This window comes from Portunus trituberculatus, chromosome 1 (genome assembly GCF_017591435.1).
Source record: "Portunus trituberculatus isolate SZX2019 chromosome 1, ASM1759143v1, whole genome shotgun sequence".
Lineage (NCBI taxonomy): Eukaryota > Metazoa > Arthropoda > Malacostraca > Decapoda > Portunidae > Portunus > Portunus trituberculatus.
The window spans coordinates 6,046,948-6,070,247 of record NC_059255.1 but is presented as its reverse complement, the minus strand read 5'-3'; the positions used below and the strand labels follow the sequence as shown (position 1 = coordinate 6,070,247).

Below are 23,300 nucleotides of genomic sequence, written 5' to 3'. Positions count from 1 at the left end.
TGTATGTATGTATGTGTGTGTGTGTTACAGGGTTGGAGTGTGGCTGGGGAATCCTAGTGACCTGTTTCCATATGTACATTTCTGCAAGTTTTCCTTCAGTTTGTGGACACTTTCTGGTGGTACAATCTCTTCAGTGGAGCCGTCCCAGATGTCCTCCGTCCTATGTGCAAAACTGAACTTCTTAATGTCCCTCACACACTGACTTTTCATGATCTTGGAGTGTCCTCTTGTTCGTCTTGGTGTGTACGTTTGTGTGTTTGCTTAGGGTTGAGGGGGAGGAAGGAAGGTGTGTTTGTGGGCTAGGAGGAAAGAAAGAAATTATACTGATGTGAAGGAAAGAAGGAATGTGTGTGTGTGTGTGTGTGTGTGTGTGTTTTGGGATTAAGACAAATGAACCAGCTAATCAAACTATCACTGGAACCACAAAATCACCCTTGAAGACCCCAACAACCCCCCGTAGACCCTGACAAAACTAGAACCACTGGAAAACACACTTGAAAAACACCACGGAACACACCAAAGCAAACTAACACAACGAAACACAGAGAAACACCAAAACAAGCATTCAAAGAAGAAGAAAAACAATAAAAAAAACACCCCAAGCAAACAAAACAACCCCATAACCAAACGTAACCTCAAAAAAAAAAAAAAAAAAAAAAAAAAAAAAAAAACTAATTAATGTCCCAAAATGTAACCTAACCTAACCTAACCTAATCTCCCCCCTTCCCCTCCCCCCCCCAGGACGTCGCTTCAGTTCGGCATTACAGCTCTGAAGAAGGTGAATTACGACCGTGTGGCTCTGGAGGATCGTCGACGCCAGTGTGAGGAGGAAAATGTCGACGTCCTAGTGTGGACCAACGACAGGGTGATGAAGTGGATATCCTTCATTGGCCTTAAGGTGAGAGGGGAAGGGGGAGAGAGGGGTGGATATAGGAGGGAGGGTAAGTGAGAGAGAAGGGGTGGATAAAGAGGGAAGGGTAGGAGAGAGAGAGAGAGAGAGAGATGGTGGTGGATAGAGAAGGTGAAAGAGTGAAAAAGAGAGAGATAGAGAGGGAAGGGGTGGACAGAAAGAAGAATGGAAGAGAAAGAGAGAGAGAGAGAGAGAGAGAGAGAGAGAGAAATCTTTCCTTATTCATTTACTATATGTGTGTATGTGAAAGAAAGAGAGAGAGGGAGAGAGAAAGATAGATAAATAGATATATAAATAAATAAATAAACAAACAAACCACCACCGCCGCCACCACCAAGACCTTCTGTGCCTTCTGCAGGAGTACGCCAACAACCTGGTGGAGTCTGGGGTGCACGGGGCCCTTGTTGCCCTGGACGAGAGCTTTGACTACAATGCCCTGGCCCTCGCACTGCAGATACCCACCCAGAACACACAGGTCAGCCACTCTTGTTATGCATTACTTGTATGTGTGTGTGTGTGTGTGTGTGTGTGCGTGTTTTAAGCTAACCTAACCTAACATAGCCTAACATTATTTATTATTAGTACAAGAGTTTTTTTTTCTATTTATTTATTTATTTATTTATTTTTAAGTGTTTTCTTGTTTCCTTTCTTCTACGTGACAATTGAACGTCTTAATTTTAGTCAGCCATTACACACTTTATTTATTACAAGTATTTTTTCATATTTTTCTCCTCCATCTCCCTCTCACACACTCTTACCTCTCACTCACTCACTCACTCACTCACTCACTCACTCACTCACTCACTCACTCACCCACCCATTTCTTTTCCCTCCCTTCCTGCCACACCCTCCCTCCATCCCTCTCCCTTTCTCGTACACTCATTTCTCCCTCCCTCCTCCCTCTCACACACTCCCTACTTCTTCCTCACTCTCTTACATCTCTCCCCCACCCCCCTTGCCTCTCCCTCTCACACACTCCCTCTTTGTCCCTTTCTTACACCTCTCCTCTCACACACACACTCTCTTTCTCTCCCTTTCTCACACACTCTCCCTCTCTCTCACACTCTCTCTCTCTCTCTCCCACAGGCCAGACAGCTGCTGGACAAGGAATTCAGGAACCTGCTGGCGACAGGAACCGATCGCACTGACATCAACAAATCCTGATATGAGGCCCCTGCTGTGAAGGATGCCGAGGCCAGGCTGGTGTGAAGCCCTCAGACCCACGGGAGGAGGAGGAGGAGGAGGTGCAGAGGTGGCAGGAGGAGGAGGAGGAGGAGGATATGTGAAGGATGATGAGATGAGATTTGAAGGTGAGTGTTGAATAAAAGGAGGAGGAGGAGGAGGAGGAAACCATGAAGAGAAGAGATTGATGATGGCAGAAGAGGAAAGGGTGAAAGATGAAGTAAAGGAAGACAAAAGAAAAAAGATGAAGAACAAGAGAAAGAGAGAGAGAGAGAGAGAGAGACATCCTTCACACAAAGAGATAAAAAGCCACATCCTACCACCTTAACCTCCTAAGTAATCCTACAACCTCCCACAGAAGGATCCAGGGGTGTCTCCTCCTCCCTGGGGCCCTACACACATCCTTCACAAGCTGCAGTCACAAAACACCTTTAAACTGAAGGAAAAACTGATTTCCTTCACCCTCTAAAGGATGCTGAAGGATCCTTATGACCTCAAACACTCAAGTGAAGGATACAAGACTGATATCCTTCCCTCTAGGACGCTGGAAGGAACTTAAATGACGTACAAGCTTATAGGATACCCCCACAAGTCACCACTGCTAGACTTGAGAGTGTCTTTTGTCAAGCCAACATCCTACAGGACGCTAGGACACCCAAGGGTGAAAGGACGTCAAATTTGGGAGGGCATTTTAACGCTCCCTCCCTTTATCTAGTCTTTTGTTCGTAAAGAGGGAAAATATTGACGTAATAACTCGAAAAAGAAAGGTTACGTGTGTGTGTGTGTGTACGTGTGTTGGCAGACCTGGTGTGTGTGTGTGTGTGTGTGTGTGTGTGTGTGTGTGTGTGTGTGTGTGTGTGTACAGAGACAGCGCGTACATGCGTGTGTGCGTGTTTGTCTTTCGGGTAAGGACACATAAGTCATCAGGTCTTGGTTTAGAGCGATTTGGAGTGAGACGTAATGAAAACAAGATCAAAAATATGAATAGAGAGAGAGAGAGTAGAGAAAATATAATAAAAGTGAAAATAAAGAAAGAGTAAAAAATAATACAGAAAATGAGAGATGAAAAGAAGTGAATTGATATGTAGAAACAGAAAAAGATAAAAGGAAATAAGAGAAGAATGATGCGTAAAGGAGGAAAACTAAGGAAATGAAGAATGAAAGATAGATAGAAGAGGAAAAAAGATCAGAAAATGGAATAAACAAAGAAAGAAAGGGAAAGAAAAAATGGTGCAAGAAGAGAAAGAAAATGGAGAAGAGGAAATAGCGTAAAAATTTAAAAAAGAAGAAAGAAAACGTAAGAAGAGAAATAAAAAGAAAACGACGTAGAAAGGAAAAAAAAAAAGAAAAAAGACGTAAAAGATAAATAAAAGAAAGTGAAAATGTAGAAAAGGAGAAAAAGAAAACAGCGTAGAAAAAAAAAAGAGAAAGAAGGCGTAAGAAGACAACAAAAAAGAAGAATAACAAAGAAAATGTTGAAAAAAATGAAAAATGGCGTAAGAGAACGAAAAAAAGAGCGGAAAAGAAAAACAAAATAAAAAAAAAACAAGGAAGGAAAAGCGAAAACAAAACGTCATCACTCAAACGTAATCTAAACTAACCCTTTACAGGAAAAAAAAAAAACGTAACAAAAAAATGCGTAAAAAAAAAAAAAACTTTGTACAGAAATATGATATAAATGAAGAAGCTGATTAATATAGAATGCAAGAGAGAGAGAGAGAGAGAGAGAGTTGTTGTGTGCATTTGCGTGTGTGTGTGTGTGCGTGTGTTGCATGTTTATCGGTGATGTGCAAGTCGGCAAGCCCTTTGAAGTCTTGCCAAGTAGTCAGAGAGCAGCGATTGTGTCCCTAGCTAGCGTTAATGACCAAAATCACCTCCCATAATGCTTTTTCCCCCAGATATGTAAACAATTAGATGTCAGCCGGCCATGGTGAGCTTAGAGAGACAGAGAGTCAGAGAGCGACAGAGAAATTGAGAAACAGAGAGACAGAGAGATGGAGAAACAGAGACAGAGATAAACAGAGAGAGAGAGAGAGGTGTGTGTGTCAACTGGCCATCATTAGCTTGGAGAAGAGAGAGATATAGAGAGATAGAGAGACAGAGAGGTGTGTGTTGCTCTATTTATTTGTGTGTGTTCGTGTGTCCAGCGCTGATGTTCGAGACAGGTGTTTGTTTGTTGTAAAGGTATCAGGGTGTTTGTTTGCCTCGGAAATTCAACCGAACTTTATATTTATCTCAGAAACACTAAGGAACATCATTAAGCTCAGAAATACTAGAGGACAATTTTTATTCAGTTCAGAAATCCCAAGAAGTTTTATTTAGTGGGCAGTGATGAATTTGAAGGCAGTTAATGTGGCAGGTAGTTTTAGGAGGTAGGTAAAGAAGACTATTAAAACTGGGAGCTAAAATATTGGTAAATCATGCCAGGAGAAGCAATAGAATCCAAAAACTGTGAAATTCCAGCGTTTGTAGAAAATTTATGGGCTGTGATAAATAAGAAGGCAGTAAATGTGACAGCTAGTTTAGAGAGTAAGAGATGACTAACGTATTAAAACTGGCAGCTAAAATACTGGAAAATCCTGCAGGAAGAACCAATAGAAACTAGAAACTGTGAAACTGGCAGTGATATATTTTAAAGGTAGTTAATGCGACAGCTAGTTTTGTAGGCTAAAAGACGACTAAAACTATGAAAACTGGGAACTAAAATATGGGAAAATCATACAAGGAGAATCAAAAGGCATCAGAAACCATGAAACTCTGGCAGCTATACATTTTGAAGGTAGTTAATGTGACAGCTAGTTTTGTGTGGCTAAGAGGGAACTAGCTATTAAAACTGATAACTACTTGTGGGAAAATCATACAAGGAGAATCAAAAGGCATCAGAAACCATGAAACTCTGGCAGCTATACATTTTGAAGGTAGTTAATGTGACAGCTAGTTTTGTGTGGCTAAGAGGGAACTAAGCTATTAAAACTGGGAACTACTTGTGGGAATATCATGGAAGAAGTGAAATATTATGAAAAGAATTGATAGGTAAAAGAAATAGAAGAATCGTGGTGTAGAAAAGAGAAAATGAAGTAAATAGAACTTGAATAGTATAAAAAGGAGAACAAAGATTGAAAGCAGAATAATCAAAGATAAGAAGGGAATAGAAAGTGGTACATAGATGACAAACAAAAAAAATAATACCATTGAAAGAGAAAAAAAATAAAGAAAAATGTGTTAGTTTAAGTTAATAAGTTTTGAAGGCAGTTAATGTGAAAGCTGGTTTTGTGAGGGCTGAGAGAGGACTAATGTATGAATTAAAACTGATCACTACTTGTGGAATTATGATGGATAGACTAGTAGTGGTGTGGCAGATAGATTGTTTGTAGACTTGGCCGGAAAGACACCAAACCTATTGAATCTTGGGTGCTAAAATAAACTTGTGAATTTCAGGGACAAACAGTTATGGGTAGGTATGAAGTCAGGAATAAATAGTTGGGAGTTTTTAAGGGTTTTCCTGGTCGCAGTGAAGCTTTTAACAGGGTGCAGTGGAAGTTATTGAGGTTTTATATTAAGTCTTCAGCAAAACACCTTGGCATTTGAACAGTGCTTGGACACACAGACAGACAGACACACTTGAGGGCACTGAAGAGAGAGAAGGAAAACAGAACAAGGGCTTTCCAGTGTTCTAATGTCTCTAAACCAGATGAGATAAGAGAGATAAATAGATAACTAGAGAGAGAGACAGATAGAGAGGCAATTATAACCTTGATAACTTACAGAGAGGGAGACAGTTCCTTTCAGTCTCTCACCTTTTTGGAGCAGAATGAGAAAAAAAATCCAACTTAAAAAAGAAAAATTGCCAAGATAAAGAGAGAGAGAGAGAGAGAGAGTCAAATTCCTTTCAATTTCTCACATTTTTGGAGCAGAATGAGAAAAAAAAATCGAACTTAAATAAATAAATAAATAAATAAAAATGGCTAAGATAAGAGATAGAGAAAGAGATAGAGAGATAACCTAACAAAGAGACAGAGAGACAAATTCCTTTCAATCTCTCACATTTTTGGAGCAGAGTGAGGAAGAAATCTGACTTTGAATACTAGAACCAAATGCCCAAGATGAAAAAACAAGAATTTGCAATCTCTGAATGGCTGCAGTGTTTAAAGGTTCTAATCCCCTTAAACCCTGCCTCCCCCTGCCACCACTCTCCTCAGTAGGCTCTCCTGAATGCATTTGGGTTCTCAAGGATGCTTTTCATGATCCTAGTACCTCTTTTACAGGTTCTAGTGGAAGTTATTGGGGTTAACAAAGGTTTTAGTGGAAGTTTTGCAGGTTTTCAAGGGTTCAAGTGGAAGTTATTGGGGTTTTCAAGATTCTAGTGGAAGTTATTGGGGTTTTCAAGGTTCTAGTGGAAGTTATTGGGATTTTTCAAGGGTTCTTGTGGAAGTTATTGGAGTTTTGAAGGTTCTAAGGGAAGTTATTGGAGTTTTGAAGGTTCTAGTGGAAGTTATTTGGGGTTTTCAAGGGTCCAGTGGAAGTTATTGGGGTTTTCAAGTGTCTAGTGGAAGTTGTTCGGGTTTCAAGGGTCTAGTGGAAGTTATTGTGGTTTTCAAGGCTCCAATGGAAGTTACGCCAGTTTTTCAAGGGTGTTTTCATAAATTTTGGAAAGTTTAACAAGGTACAGTGAAAGTAATGGATTTTTCATCTTTTGGTTCATGAATTTAAGGAAAAAGTGGCGTTTTTGAAAAGTATACAATTGAAGTGACTACGGCGGTGGTGGTGGTGGTGGTGGAGGTCAGGTTTGAAGGGGAGAGAGCCTTGTCTGAACGCACCTAGCTTTGTATCTTGTCTGTGTGTGTGTGGCAGTCTTTGTTGAATCACAGTGTTCACCATGTCACCGTTTATGCGCCTAGTGCGTGTGTGCGCGTGTGTGCTTGTGCGTGCGTGTGAATGCTATGAATACTGTTACAGCTAATCTTCCGTACCTTAATGCCAAAATGTCTTTGTAATTAATATATGTAAAGAAAGAATGAAAAAATTACCCGTGTCTTGTGGTCAGTTGGCGGCGATGGACGGACAGTGGTGATGGTGGTGGTGATAGTGGTGATAGTGACGCCGAACTCTCTCACTCACACTCACACTCACTCACTCGCTCGCCGCCCCCGTGTTGAATATGACCGATTGTTTCTGTGAAACTCGTGAAAGTAGTGTACTGTTCTCAAAATCATGTTCAGTGTAGTGATGGTTATACTATCAGCTCAGTGTTCCGTGTGTGTGTGTGTGTGTGTGTGTGTGTTTGTCAGGGGTGGGGGAGCGCACACGTAACCGCACACACACACACACACACACACACACACACACACACACACACACACGAAAACCATACATACACGTACATAAAACGTGTGTGCGTGTACGTGCGTGCGTGTACTGTACATTTGTGTGTGTGTGTTAGTGTGTGTGAGTGCGTGCGTGTCCTGAAGGCTTCGTCACTGCTGCCAACCATCCCCTTGCCGTTACTGAGAGAGGGAAGGCAACAAAGATCATAACAACTTCTCTCTCCCTTCCCTTCATTTGCTTCTCCCCTTCCAATCTCCCCATCTCCCCCCTGTCCCTCGGTGCTGTGTGGCCCCTACCCCTCCTCCTCCCCCTTCCCCCTAATGTGATATGAAGCCCTCCCCCCCCAACTCAAACACTTCCCCTCCTCCCCTCTCTCCCCCAATGGAACTCACTAAAACTGCTATTATCACATTAATATACTGGTCATTATGTTTATATATAATAGTACATATATTTATTTTTTCGTCTTAGTATGGTAAGTAAGGCTGAGAGGAAATTCTTTATTTTTATTTTCTTTATTTTCATCTCAGTCATTTTAAAGTCGATTTTTTTTTATTGTCTCCAGATTACTTGTTTTTTTTTTTTTTTTAAGTTTAATATCTAAGTTTTTTTTTTTTTTAATTTATGTTATGTGCCGCGCGTAACCAAAACATTATTACTAGCTCATCCACTCCATTATTTTGTAACATTTCTATTTTAAACTGTTTCCCTTCGTGTGTATTTTTTTTTTTTTTTCATCTATTTATTTACTTTTCTGTCTTTTTAACGGTGCCTGTTTGCCCCACCATCTGACCACCTCTCCGCCTCCTTCCTTCGCTTACATACCATCACACTTCACATATTTCGCCTCAGTTATTGTTTTATTATTCAAATCTCACTTTCTTATTCCTTCAATTTATTAGTTTTTTTCTTTCTTTTTGTCTTTTTATATCATTATTATCTTATTCTTTCAATTTGTTATTTCTTCTTTTTTTTTCTATCATTTTTATCTTATTTTCCTTTCAGTTTGTTATTTTTCTTCCTTTTTCTTTTTTTTGCATCATTATTATCTTATTCTGCAATCTACCATCATCTTTTTATTTCTTTCATTCTTCTCTCTACGTTTTTTGCTTTCTAATTTATATATCTAATTTACTTTATCCTTTCACCCTTCGTTAGTTTTCTTTTTCTTATTATTACATCATTATTACCTTATTCTAATCTTTCTACTATCTTTTTTTCTTCTCTAATTTCTTTTCTTAGTCATATCTCTAACTTTATCCTTTCACACTTAATTTATTGTTTTAAATCTTATTACATCATTATTAGCTTATTCTGACTCTTCCATCACCATTTTCTTTCCCCATTTCTCTCCTTTATTCATTTTATTTCCTTTTCCTCCAGAATTTATTGTAATATTTGTCCACCTCCTCTATTCTTTCATTTTTCCTTCCTTACTAAATTCTTATAAACATTTACTTTTAATTTTGTGTACGCATTTATTATTATTTTTATGGTAGTATGTCAAATAACTTCTTTTTTCTTTCATTCACTTCTCATATTGCTATCTATTGCTTATCTATTCTTTGCTTTCATCATTTTGTATCTTATCTAACCATTTTTTATATATACATCTTTTTTTTTTTCAATGAATTTAAACTATGTGTTGTGGTGGTGGTGGTGATGGTGGTGGTGTCAGGCATCCACGGACCATTTCGCACTCCTGACGGTGGTGACATTTCCCTCAAAGAATCATTCCAAGTCTTTTAAACATCTATCCATTCCTGTCTGCCTGTCCTGTGTCCATTAGTCCTCCATTATACTGTTTCACTTTTATTCTACACCCTTCCTTACTTCCTATATTCGTTTTCTTATTTTTTCTCTCTCTCTATTTGATCTCTTTTCGTCATTCCAAGTCTTTTAAACATCTATCCATTCCTGTCTGCCTGTCCTGTGTCCATTAGTCCTCCATTATACTGTTTCACTTTTATTCTACACCCTTATTTCCTATATTCGTTTTCTTATTTTCTCTCTCTCTCTCTCTACTTGATATTTTTTCGTCATTCCAAGTCTTTTAAACATCTATCCATTCCTGTCTGCCTGTCCTGTGTCCATTAGTCCTCCATTATACTGTTTCACTTTTATTCTACACCCTTATTTCCTATATTCGTTTTCTTATTTTCTCTCTCTCTCTCTACTTGATATTTTTTCGTCATTCCAAGTCTTTTAAACATCTATCCATTCCTGTCTGCCTGTCCTGTGTCCATTAGCTCTCCATTATACTGTTTCACTTTTATTCTACACCCTTATTTCCTATATTCGTTTTCTTATTTTCTCTCTCTCTCTCTCTCTATTTTATTTTTTCGTCATTCCAAGTCTTTTAAACATCTATCCATTCCTGTCTGCCTGTCCTATGTCCATTAGTCCTCCATTATACTGTTTCACTTTTATTCTACACCCTTATTTCCTATATTCGTTTTCTTATTTTCTCTCTCTCTCTCTACTTGATATTTTTTCGTCATTCCAAGTCTTTTAAACATCTATCCATTCCTGTCTGCCTGTCCTGTGTCCATTAGCTCTCCATTATACTGTTTCACTTTTATTCTACACCCTTCCTTACTTCCTATATTCGTTTTCTTATTTTTTTTCTCTCTCTCTCTCTACTTGATATTTTTTCGTCATTCCAAGTCTTTTAAACATCTATCCATTCCTGTCTGCCTGTCCTGTGTCCATTAGTCCTCCATTATTCTGTTTCACTTTTATTCTACATCCTTCCTTACTTCCTATATTCGTTTTCTTATTTTCTCTTACTCGTTCTGTTTTCCCGCCAATTTCTGTTTTCCCGCCAATTCTCATTCTTCGTCATTCCAAGTTTTTTTTTTTTTATTATTATTCCTGTCCGCCTGTCTTGTGTCCATTAGTCCTCCATTATACTGTTTCACTTTTATTCTCTACATTTCTCTCCTATTCTCTTTTCCTCTCCCTCTTTCCTCTTCCTTCCTCTTCCTCTTCCTCTTCCTCTCTCTATCTTTTTCCCGCCTTCACTTTTCTCTTCGTCTTTCTTTTGTTCATTGTTCTCGTATCATTTTCTCATTTCATCCTGTTTCTTATTTTTATCTTCATTTATTCTTTCTCTGTTATCTGTTCTTATTATTTTTTTTTATCTCGTTTATGATTTTATCTGATTATTACTCTCTCTCTCTCTCTCTCTCTCTCTCTCTCTCTCTCTCTCTCTCTCTCTCTCTCTCTCTCTCTCTCTCTCTCTCTCTCTCTCTCTCTCTCTCATCCTTTATTAATCTCTCCTTTTCATTATTTCTAAACTATTATTATTTTGGTCTCTCCCCCGCCCTTCCCTCACGCGCGCCCGCACTCCCTCACACGCCATGCTGATAATTTGAACTAAGAAATGCTGTTATTATTATTTATTTATTGATTCATTTTGCATTAAAACTATCACGAAAATATATAAATGAATAAGAAATAAATGAAACCACGACAATTTTACTTAGATTGTCAGATAACTTCAATTTTTTTCTTTTTCTTTTTCTCTCGAATGGCAAACCAGGAAGCAAGCCACGACATACTTAGAGATTGTAAATATGTGAGACTTTATTGATGCCTTAAGAACAGTCGTGGTGCGCGAGGAAAGCATATATTTTTAACCTTTTAATACAATACTGGATTTTGCATATATTTTTTTTACTTTTTTTAATACAATACTGGATTTTACACATTTTTAATACAATACTGGATTTTACATATATATATTTTTTTTTACTTTTTTAAATACAATACTGGATTTTGCATATATTTTTTTTACTTTTTAATACAATACTGGATTTTACACATTTTTAATACGAGTTTTTTTTATATATACTTTTTTCTACCCTTTTTTTAATACAATAGATTTTTTCTACTAGATTTTACTCATTTAATACAATATGAGACTTTTGCCTTTAACTTTTCAATACAATATATTTTCTATACGTGATTACCTTTTTTAATACAATATGGCCTTTTACCCCTTTTTTACCTTTTTCTTATTTTTTTTGTCTTTTTAATACATTATAAGGTTTTTACTGGATTTTACGAGCATTTCTGAATTAATAAACCAATTAATTCATGTATCTCGACCAAAACTGACCGTACCACTTCGAAAACTGTACTTAAGTGAGCGTGGCGTGCTGCAGGGCGAGGCGCGTGTGAGGAACCGTGATAGTTTGAAATACTTAACCTGCTCGACACACACAAGGCGAACTAGACTTAATAGAGAGAGAAAATGGGAGAGAGACTGCCTGCTTTTCAAAATGTTCTTATAATAACTTAATTTGTCTGATTTATTTGTTCATTTTTTTTGTTAATCTTTGTGTGACTTTTTTTTTTTTTTTAGAAATATTTTAGCACAAGTTTATATATTTGTTTGTTTATTTGTTTATGTTCAGTTTTTGTGCCATTTGTCATGAAAATAATGTTATATTTTTGCCTAAAGTGAAAAGATACTTAATTTCTCTCTCTCTCTCTCTCTCTCTCTCTCTCTCTCTCTCTCTCTCTCTCTCTCTCTCTCTCTCTCTCTCTCTCTCTCTCTCTCTGTATAATAAGTAAACAAATCTTGCCATAAACAGAAAATAATTTGTACATATTATTTTACATTAAATTTTCTGCTCCTTTCCCTGGAGAAGATAACCAAACCATTACTTTTATTATTATCATCATTACTACTACTACTACTACTACTACTACTACTACTACTACTACTACTACTACTACTACTACTAAAATTAATAGAAAACGTGACTCTTCTATTTCACTCTCAAACTTTCACCCTCTTCATCTCTTCACCCTACTATTTTCATCTTCCTCTTCTATTTATTTTATTTTAGTCGCCCCCATCAAGATAATAGAAAACGTTATTATTCTCTCTCTCTCTCTCTCTCTCTCTCTCTCTCTCTCTCTCTCTCTCTCTCTCTCTCTCTCTCTCTCTCTCTCTCTCTCTCTCTCTCTCTCTCTCGTGTACATGCTAAGTGTAATATCCTTCCCTCCTTCCCTCCTCCTCTCCTTCCCTCTCCACGCCTTATCACACGCCCTAAGAAACTGCAGGACCTCTGATATCCTAGAAAGCCTATTCGCCTCTGTACCTCCTTCAATCCTACAAAACCGTTCTGTAGGATCTGTGGTATCCTTTTAAACCTTTCTTTGTATCCTAAACTTTCTAAATAGGATCTTGATTTGATATTCTCCTTCCCGTAGGACTCCCCATATCCTACACTTGTACTTCTCTGTAGGATCTTATGTATGTATCCTTCCCACACCTCTAAATATCCTTCATAGCCTATACACGGCTGTAGGACATCTGATGCATCTTTTACACTCTTATCTGTCTGTAGGATGTCAAAAAGTATCCTATTTACACGTTCCTTACCTTCGTGGCTCCTATCCTTACCCAGATATCCTACAGTGCTTATTCAGATTTCCTGTTGATATGTATAGGATCTTAAAGGCATCCTGCACATTGCTAGGATAAACACTGTATCCTATTGTATCCTTGAGATCATCCTGCAAATCCAGTGTTTATAGGACCCCGCAAAATACATCCTTTATATAGGACTCGAAAAAACATCCTACGCATCTAGTTTTTGTTTATAGGATCTCTAAACGCATCCTTTCTGTGTATAAGACTACAAAAATATCCTATGAAACCAGTATATGTTTATAGAACCTCGAAACACATCCTTTCTCTATATAGGACTCGAAAAACATCCTACAAACTCAGATTTTCGTATAGGATCTCCTAAACACATCCTTTCTCTATATAGGACTCGAAAAACATCCTACAAACTCATATTTTTCGTATAGGATCTCCTAAACACATCCTTTCTCTATATAGGACTCGAAAAACATCCTACAAACTGATATTTTTCGTATAGGATCTCCTAAACACATCCTTTCTCTACATAGGACTCGAAAAAAAACTCCTAAGAGCTCAGATTTTTCGTATAGGACCTACCAAGTACATCCTTTCTAGTCCTATTTAAGTCTCTCTCCTGGCCAGAGGTCCTGCTGTCCCCTGTAGGATCTGTCATAGGGTATACAGTGTCCTATCCTATTCTATCCTATCCTGTCCGTGTCTTGTCCTATCTTAAGCTCATTTGGCCTTGTAGGATTTGTCATAGATTTAGATTTATTATTTTTTTTTTAGTATTTTTATGGTCATTATTAATTAGAAAAATACATTATGGCAACCTTCTTGCATACAGTATTTCGTGTATTACAACAAAAATAAACAGATTAATTTCTTCATACAATTTTAAAACAATTTGAATCCTTTATAAATTTCAAGAATATTATTTTTATTTTAGACTACCTTCTTGTATACAGTATATTACAACTACAAATAACCAGATTCATTCCTTTATACAATTTAATACTATTTGAATCCATTATAAGTTTAAAGAATATTTTTTTTTTTTTAGACAACTTTCCATTATACAGTATTTCGTACATTGCAATATTGAATAACCAGATCCATTCCTTCATGCAGTATGTCGGGTTAGGATTTAAAACAATTTGAATCAGTTAAGTGTTTAAATAATATGAAATTGTTTAAACATGATACTGGTTCACAATGATTTAAATCCATTTTTTATTTATTAATTATTATTTTTTTTTTTTACAATGCTCCATACATTATGATTTGATTTTAATGTGTTATATATATTTTTTTTTTTTTCATTGTTTTCTACATGTTGCTGCTAATGAGAATGTAAACCTTTCATTTTTTTATGCAATATTTCATAAGTTACAATTTGAATATAATGTATTCCTTATATTTTTATAGTTTTTAATGCATTATCCTGGTTTATGAGAATATAAATCCATTTTATTTATTTATTTATCTATATATTTTCTCACAATAATTCATACATTACAATTTTATTTCAATATTTCTCTATATTTTTATAGTTTTTATACATTATTCTGGTTTACGAGGATACCAAACCCATTCCTACAACATTGATTCTACATTACGTTTTAGAAGAGTGTTTGAATGCATTATGGTGGACAGGATTCAAATGAGCTTTACTGAAAAGGGCAGAAGCATTACATTTCTCTCTCCGCCATTCCCTCCATCCTCCACCCTCCCCATCCCTCTCCACCCATCCGTCAGTGTGTCTATTGCGTGGCGTATCCTTTCGTATCCTTTCGTATCGTTTCGTGTCCTTTCCCTTCACATCTGCTTTCATTTTGGCGTCCGCTGTGGTTCCCGTGTCATCATTTATCTCGAGACAATACTAACGTTAATTATTAGTCTACGGGTGCACAGTGGGATGAATGAATATAGAGAAAAAAAACTTTCATTCTTTCATTCCTGTTTTTTCATTCCTTCATTCATTTCCCATTTTTTTTCTTTATTTTTTTCCATTCCTTTCTTTTTCCTTCCTCCACATATCTATTTTTTTTTCTTTTATCTTTTTTGAGTCATCCTTCTTCTTCGTGTTTGGTTCCATCAGATTACTTAACAAACAACAACTCATGTAATATATCATTAATAAAAAATGATTTCTAAAGTAGACTGTCATGTTTTATTATGCTTCCATCCCTGCTCGCTGTGGCAAATTCTCAGACTTGTATTTATATATTGATTCTATTTTTTACCATAATTATAGCCTTTCCACGGGAATTTATAGGCCCAAGAGGAGACTTTAGGGCACCTCTGAAAGCCTACCCACTAGAAAACCGTTGCCCAGAGTGAGGAAGCCCTACCTACACTGCGACCGTGGCCAGGATTCGACCCGTGCGCTTGGAGACCCCTCGGAGCCCAAAGCACACATGGTTCCACTGCACCACAGCTCATTAACCTCAACAGCACTGGATTGTATTTTATCATGAATTATTGCAGTGATAAGACGATTTTATTGACATTAAGAAGAGTCTATGAACGCCAGAAGATTAATTAATGGCCAGAGTCTTTATTGTATCAATCCCCACAAGAGTTTCTGAAGCTGTATAAAATCGCCAAATAGTAAACAAGTGGAATATGAAAGCACGTCCTGGTACTGAAGGGGTTAATGTGGTGGTCACTCTTAATTTCCTTTATTTTTTATTTCTGTTTTATGTAGGAGAGAAGGCCAGCTAAGGACAACACAGTGTAAAAATAAAGTCCACTTGTTGGTTTTCTGAAAGATAAGAAGGGTTATCCAAAAATAGAGAGCAAATGTCTTGACACCTCTCTAAAGACCCGTGTGCCTGAAATTTGAGTTTTTTTTTAAATATAGGTTATGTTGCCACAATTTTGAAAGCCCTCAGATATGAGAAACCTTTTTTGTAAGGGTTTTTGTGCTATTAATATAGTAGATATCATACTAATCTGTCAATAGAACCTTCAAACTACCCTTAAAAACCCGTGTGACTGAAATTTGAGTTTTTTAAATATAGTTTATGTTGCCACAATTTTGAAAGCCCTCAGATATGAGAAACCTTTTTTGTAAGAGTCTTTGCTATTAATAGAGTAGATATCATACTAATCTGTCAATAGAACCTTCAAACTACCCTTAAGAAGTCAAGTATTAATTCTAGGACAGAACTCTAAAGGCCAGTGTCAAGAAATCTAAGTTTTGAGAAAAGCACGGATGAAATATTGCTTCCTCTATTAACTTTCAGGTAATGACAACAAACGAGCGCTAGGTGACGACATTGGCCATTAGAGCACTGGTGGACTGAGGATGTTCTAGTTTAGTGGTGTGCTTATCAACAATCGGCCATTTTTTTGACATTAGCCCTTCTCGCTCTCAGCCTTAGAATTGATGCTCGCTGCTTATTTGTCTTTTAAATTTGAGTCGTTTAGGAGAAAACAAACTAAATTGACAACTATTATTATTATTATTATTATTATTATTATTATTATTATTGTTGTTGTTGTTGTTGTTGTTGTTGTTGTTGTTGTCATAGCGTCCTTTCAAACGTAAGATCAGCGGATGTTACAACAGAGAGAGAGAGAGAGAGAGAGAGAGAGAGAGAGAGAGAGAGTATGAAGTGACAGAGAGAAAAAAGATGAAATTAATCTCATGTGAAATTAAACAAACATGAAATTGATACGTGGGAAGAGAGAGAGAGAGAGAGAGAGAGAGAGAGAGAGAGGAGAGGAGTAGTAGTAGTAGTAGTAGTAGTAGTAGTAGTAGTAGTAGTAGTAGTAGTAGTAGTAGTAGTAGTAGTAGTAGTAGTAGTAGTAGCAGCAGCAGCAGCAATAGTAGAAGTAATTATAGTAGTGGTAGTAGTAGTAGTAGTAGTAGTAGTAGTAGTAGTAGAAGTAGTAGTAGTAGTAGTAGTAGTAGCAGTAAAGTGAAAAAGAACAAAACAAAACAAACCCATCACAAAACCCCATTAATAAGATTTCTCCCACGCCCCATAAAAGGTTCCCACGCCAGCTGTTGCCTTCTCACGCCCACACATCGCCTAATTCCCGCCCACATCTCCACCCACGACTCCATTTAATGCCTACGATGTGCAAACGCCCATAATCTAGTGACATTCAGGCTTATTTTTCATGATTTCCGGTGACAGAGATAGACAGCTGAATCTCCTGTATAAGCGAAGGGAACCGGAGATGCTGTGAACTTTTAATAGGATCGGATGCTGTGATGGAAGGGTGTTGGAATGCCTTAAAATGTCACAGGGAGGGAATTGTGAAGGAAAAAACTGGTAATATTAAAGGATTGTGAGAGAAATAATGATCTTTTTACTGATTTAATGAATAGAATCGTAAATACTAAAGTGATAAAGGGTTCAATACTAATCACTAGGAGAAATAACATATACATTAATTTTAGCCATTATTAGACAACACAGTCCACTAAAAACATTATAAACTAAATAAATAAGTAAAAATGAGGGAAAATAAGAAGAAAAAATGGTAAAAACGAGTTATATAAGACGCAAAACTCTAAAAAAAAACGCCCATTTGTCAGGAACCCATTGTGACCTCAAGATTGATTCACTTATTGCATTATTTAAAACCTCTGGCATTAATTAAGGGTTATTAGAGCCTATTAGATGACAAAACCCCATTATTATTACTACTATGAGGGGAAGGAAGAGGGAAATAAATCTAGGGAAGGGGAAATAAGGGAAATAAATGGAGATTAATACGTAGAGGACACAAGAGGAGGAGGAGGAGGAGGAGGAAGAGGAGGAAGTCAAGTGTCAAGTGTCAATTTTTTTTTTCTTTCTCATATTTTCTATTTATCTTATTTTATTTATTATTTTTGTTTTTATTGTTTTGTTTTAAGTTGATTCTTGTTTTTTATTTAATTTTTTTATATATAAAGTATTGGTTTAAATTACTGTAATGGCTTATCTATCTATATAATTTCGTTCATTAGAGAGAGATAAAGAAGAAAAATAAAAGACATAGAATAAGGAAGAAGAAATAAAAAATAATGGAGGAACAGGGATACGAAAAGAAGAAAGAGAGAAAAGGAGAGAGAAAGATGGAATAAGAGAGAATAAAAAAGGAAAATGATAAATAAGACGATAACAAAATGAAAAGAAGAAAATAAACAGGAAACAAAATAACATAACTGGATAAATAGTAAAAGAAAAGAAAGGAAAGAGAGAAATGGAAGAGAATAACAAAATAAGAAAAAGAATTAGGTAGATAGGAAGAAAGGAAAGAAAAGATAAAAAAAAAGAAGGAAAACAATAAAGAAGGGAAAAATAACAAGAGCAAAACAAGAGACAAGATAAAAGAAGAATTGATAAACAAGGTAGATGGAAAAAGAAAAGAAATAGATGAAAAAGAATAAATATGAGAAAAACAAGATGAAAATGGTAAAAAAAGAAATAGAGAGAGAGAGAGAGAGAGAGAGAGAGAGAGAGAGAGAGAGAGAGAGAGAGAGAGAGAGAGAGAGAGAGTAAAAAAATAGAAAAAACGAGATAGAGTATAGAAAATGACAAACTAGAGAGAAAGAGAGAGAAAAGAAAATGAGAAAAAAAAACCGAGAAAAAATAATAACAAAAATAAGAGAAAGAAAAAGAAAAAAAAAAAAACGAACCAGAGAGAGAGAGAGAGAGAGAGAGAGAGAGAGAGAGAGAGAGAGAGAGAGAGCAACACCACCACCACCAACACCACCAGTCAGAAACCCACAAGAAGAGGAGGAGGAGGGCATGTCCACCTAAACTATCCCGGAAACTCTTTATTTTGTGTCAGATAATGAACAATTCCACGCCGCCATGAGTTGGAAGCCGGCCAGGGACAGGGAGAAGTATGGCGTGGGTGAGTGGGCGCGGGGAGAGGCGTGGGAGAGCCAGGGAGAGGGAGAAATCAGGGAGAGAAGAGATGGGTGCGGGAGGAAGAGAGAGAGAGGAGAGTACAGTTTGTTTATTTATTTTTTTTTTTATTGTTTTGTTTGCCGTTCATTGTAAAGAGAGAGAGAGAGAGAGAGAGAATAATTGTTTACGTGAGATAGAGATAGAGAGAATAATTGTTTACAAGAGAGAGAGAGAGAGAATTGTTTACGTTTGTGTTGTATTGAGGTTAAGTGGAGAGAGAGAGAGAGAGAGAGAGGTTAGGTAAGGTGTGGTTAGGTAAGGTTAGGTTTGGTTAGGAAAGGTTAGGTGTTGTTAGGAAAGGTTAGGAAAGGTTAGGTGTGGTTAGGAAAGGTTAGGTTTGGTTAGGAAAGGTTAGGTTTGGTTAGGAAACGTTAAAGGTGTGGTTAGGAAAGGTTAGGTTTGGTTAGGAAACGTTAAAGGTGTGGTTAGGAAAGGTAAGGTGTGGTTAGGAAAGGTTAGGTGTGGTTAGGAAAGGTTAGGTGTGGTTAGGAAAGGTTAGGTGTGGTTAGGAAAGGTTAGGTTTGGTTAGGAAAGGTTAGGTGTGGTTAGGAAAGGTTAGGTTTGGTTAGGAAAGGTTAGGTTTGGTTAGGAAAGGTTAAAGGTGTGGTTAGGAAAGGTTAGGTTTGGTTAGGAAAGGTTAAAGGTGTGGTTAGGAAAGGCTAGGTGTGGTTAGGTTAGGTTACAAGAAAAAGGTAAAATAGTTGATAGCTATAAAGAATTATTAACACAGCGTGGTATTTTTAAGGCTTCACCGTAACCAACATCATTTTAATCTTCTCATCATGTACAGCTTTGCATTTTGAGTCATTTGAACCCACACATACCTGACCTTACCTAACCTAACCTAACCTTACCTGACCTTACTTTACCTGACCTTACGTAACCTAACCCATACATACCTCACCTAACCTAACCTTACCTGACCTTATTTTACCTGACCTTACCTAACCTAACCTAACCTAACCTAACCCATACATACCTCACTTGACCTTACGTAAGCTGTGGACTTTACTTAACAATACCTAATCCATGCCGGCCCTAACCTAACCATTCCTAACCTGTGTATTGAGACCTTGATGCCATTTCTAGTTATGAGTGGCTGTTGCTTTATAAATGGAATGTAAAGGTCAAACTACAAGTGATTTATCAGTATTCTGGGCTCTAATGGAGGACGCAATGAGCTCTAACATCTTAAATTGTTCGCTGGTTAAATTAAAGGAAGTTTTGGTCGCCGTGGTACAGTGGAACCATGCATGCTTTGTGGTCTGAGAGGTCTCCAAGGGCATGGGTTCGAATCCTGTCCACTCGTGTCTCTGTCTCTCTCTCCGTCTCCGTCTCTGTGTCCGAGCCATTTAAAATCCTCCCAACACACAGACTAATACCCCTCTCTCTCTCTCTCTCCTCTCCCTCTCTCTCCCAGCCATCTACAACTACAGTGGCATCAGTGACTCGTGCATCAAGCTCAATGTTGGAGACACAGTGCACATACAAGAGGAGCTGGACGGCTGGTTCTTCGGGTACAGTCTGCAGAACAGCGCCACCAGGGGAGTGTTTCCTAAGTCCTTCATACAGGTGAGAGGGAGGGAAGGAGGGGTGAGGGTGGGGTGAGAGTGAGAGAGAGGGAGGGGTGAGAGTGTGGAAGAGAGAGAGAGAGACAGACAGAGAGAGAGAGAGAAAGAGAAGAGAGAGAGAGAGAGAGAGAGAGAGAGAGAGAGAGAGAGAGAGAGAGAGAGAGAGAGAGAGAGAGAGAGACAGACAGACAGACAGACAGACAGACAGACAGACAGACAGACAGACAGACAGACAGAGAGAGAGAGAGAGAGAGAGAGAGAGAGAGAGAGAGAGAGAGAGAGAGAGAGACAGACAGACAGACAGACAGACAGACAGACAGAAATAGAGACACAGACACCATTAATACACACTAACCACCACCACCACCACCACCACCACCACAGATCCGAGAATGCATTGTGGACAAGACAGGGCCGGTGGAGGTGGTGTCGCCGCGCCTCCCCCCCATCGTGCAGGAGGTGACGGCCGTGCTGAGGGAGTGGGGGATACTGCTCAGAAAGTTGTACCTGGTGAGTGTGATGGAGGAGGAGCAGTGAAGTGAAGGAGACAGAAAGGATTGGTTAACCCTTACACAGGAACGTGACTCCACCTGGGGTCACTAGTTACTGGTAAAGAAGAAGGTTGCCATTTTTCCCACACACCTGGCTCCAGGGTGTGTGGGTCATCAGATCTAGAGGAGGACAGCCGGGCTCCATGCTGGTGATGCTCTTTCCCTCCTAAGTCTAGGGTGTGACACCAGGTGGACCCACAAAGTCTGTTTGTGAAATATTGACTCATGATCATACGTTATCTTTGATGGGTAAATTTTAGATGTGGCATCCCTCTGGATTGTGTGATGAGAGAACACAGCAGCTGTTGGTTGAGCACACTGTAGATGTCACTGCTGCAATAACATTCACTGAAGCTTATTAGTCAGTCAGCTGACCTGGTTTTTTATAAAAAATCACATTTTCCTGAATCAGCTTTGTTTTGTTGAGGTCACCGTGCACAATTGGGCTGGAGAGCATACAATTTATAAATGATTTAGCAATAATGGTTAATTAATGTGTTCAAGCAAAAGTTATCATGATAAACCATGTTGTGGGTATGCAGGTTATGTTTATTTGTTTATTTACTTGTTTATTTATCAAAATTGTTCATTTTCATTTGGTCGGAGCACCACAGTTGTGAAGCAAATAAGGAATGACACAATTTCTTACAAACACAAACCATTTTACTCACAGAACATTAAATTTTCTTACTTTCATTTCCAAAGATTACTTTTTGTATGGTATGTGCCAGTCACTATTTTTTTCAATATTTAAAAAAAATAAAGCATGAAAATTCAATATGAACATAAATTTGTATGTTTTTACTTTCATCGTGCAACAAAATGTTTTCTTCAAATCTGATCAAGTGCAACTCAATAAAGATGATCCAAATTGTTTTTTTTCAATATTTTTTCAATGTGTCCAAATGGAGTGAGGACAGTTAGTGTGAGTGAAATTGGGTATTCCCGTTAAAGGTTTAAAAGAGAAGGAAGAAGATGAAAGGGAAAAGGAATGAAAATTAAAGAAAAAAAGTAAAATGAAATCTCTCCACATCACTCATCCATCTTCATCTCTCTCCCTCCCCCTGCAGGAGCACAATAAGCACTTTGACTTCCTGAAGGAGACCATGCTGGAGCTGCACGCCATGAGGAGGAGGGTGCTCTCCGGGAAACTGCCCGTCGATGAGCTCAAGAAGATCAAACAAGGCATCACCAGGAGGATTGATCGACTTAATGCGTACGTTTGTGTGTTGGTTGCTGTTTGTGTGTGTGTGTGTGTGTGTGTGTGTGTGTGTGTGTGTGTGTGAGAAAGAGAGAGAGAGAGAGTGCGTTTGAATATTACGGCCATATTTACACCAATTTGCCTGTGATTTGAGTTTAATACATTTTGCAAGCAACAGAAAGATAGAAAAACAAGAACAAACAAACAGAGACGCACTACTACTACTACTACTACTACTACTACTACTACTACTACTACTACTACTACTACTACTACTACTACTACTACTACTGCAGGAAGCTTGGTCTGGATCTGGTGGTGAGGGACGAGAGTGGCAACATCCTTAACCCGGCCATCACCTCTGCCGTCAAACTGTTCCGACACCACCAAGATGCCTCGGAAAAACTGTCTAAGGTAGAGTGTGTGTGTGTGTGTGTGTGTGTGTGTGTGTGTGTGTGTGTGTGTGTGTGTGTGTGTGTGTGTGTGTGTGTGTGTGTGCATTTGGGTGTGTTTTAGGTGTGGTAGTGTGTGTGTGTCTGTATGTGTGTGTGTGTGTGTTTGTGTGTGTTTTATGTGTGTTTGTGTGTGTTTTATGTGTGTTTGAGTGTGGTAAGATGCATTTAGGTGTGTTTTAGGTGTGGTAGTGTGTGTTTGTGTATGTATGTGTGTGTGTGTGTGTTTTGAGTGTGTTTGTGTGTGTTTTATGTCTTTGAGTGTGGTAAGGTGCATTTAGGTGTGTTTTAGGTGTGTGTGGTAGTGTGTTAATGATTTCCGACAAGGTCAAATGAGATTATCTATTTGTATGTAGTTAACGTTTTGTGGTAGGATTAAGAAAAAAGGAAAGTTATTTGTTTATCCAGTAAGATTTAGAATAGAAGAGAAAAAAAATAGAACATAACAAGGATAATATTTTCTCGTCTCTTTATATTTAGTTGATATTTTGTAGTGGGATTAAAAAAAAAAAGAGTTATTTATATTTAGCAATGTGAGATTTATATAGCAATGCATAATATTTCCTTCTCTCCTGCGTATGTCTCTCCCAGCCACCCAAAAAAGTAAGTAGACAAATAAGATGATAAATAGAATGATAAACTGAATAAAAAAAGATCAAGAATATAAGGAACATGTAAAGAAAGTTGTAAATAATAAACAACAATTAAAGTCTGCAATAAAGCTGTAGAAAATCACCAAATAGTCACCAGAAGGAATGAAGAAACATGTTACTGAAGGGATTAACTGACTAGCAATAGGTACAA

The 23,300-nt window shown here is 37.7% G+C and overlaps 2 protein-coding genes across 2 annotated transcripts in view; both read left to right on the top strand.

The window, feature by feature from the left end:
- Window positions 1-3,079, top strand: part of LOC123520236 (liprin-alpha-1-like) — a 68,947-nt gene extending 65,868 nt beyond the window's left edge. The window contains 3 exon segments of the mRNA XM_045282384.1: window positions 742-898; window positions 1,269-1,385; window positions 1,997-3,079. Coding sequence (XP_045138319.1) covers window positions 742-898; window positions 1,269-1,385; window positions 1,997-2,074 — 352 coding nt within the window. The 3' untranslated portion in view covers window positions 2,075-3,079.
- A 15,426-nt stretch (window positions 3,080-18,505) lies between these two features.
- The window catches only part of LOC123520156 (dedicator of cytokinesis protein 1-like), a 56,990-nt gene continuing 52,195 nt past the window's right edge, over window positions 18,506-23,300 (top strand). The window contains exons 1-5 of the mRNA XM_045282169.1: window positions 18,506-18,665; window positions 20,142-20,293; window positions 20,677-20,802; window positions 21,914-22,059; window positions 22,341-22,458. Coding sequence (XP_045138104.1) covers window positions 18,623-18,665; window positions 20,142-20,293; window positions 20,677-20,802; window positions 21,914-22,059; window positions 22,341-22,458 — 585 coding nt within the window. The 5' untranslated portion in view covers window positions 18,506-18,622. The remainder of the gene's footprint in view (window positions 18,666-20,141; window positions 20,294-20,676; window positions 20,803-21,913; window positions 22,060-22,340; window positions 22,459-23,300) is intronic.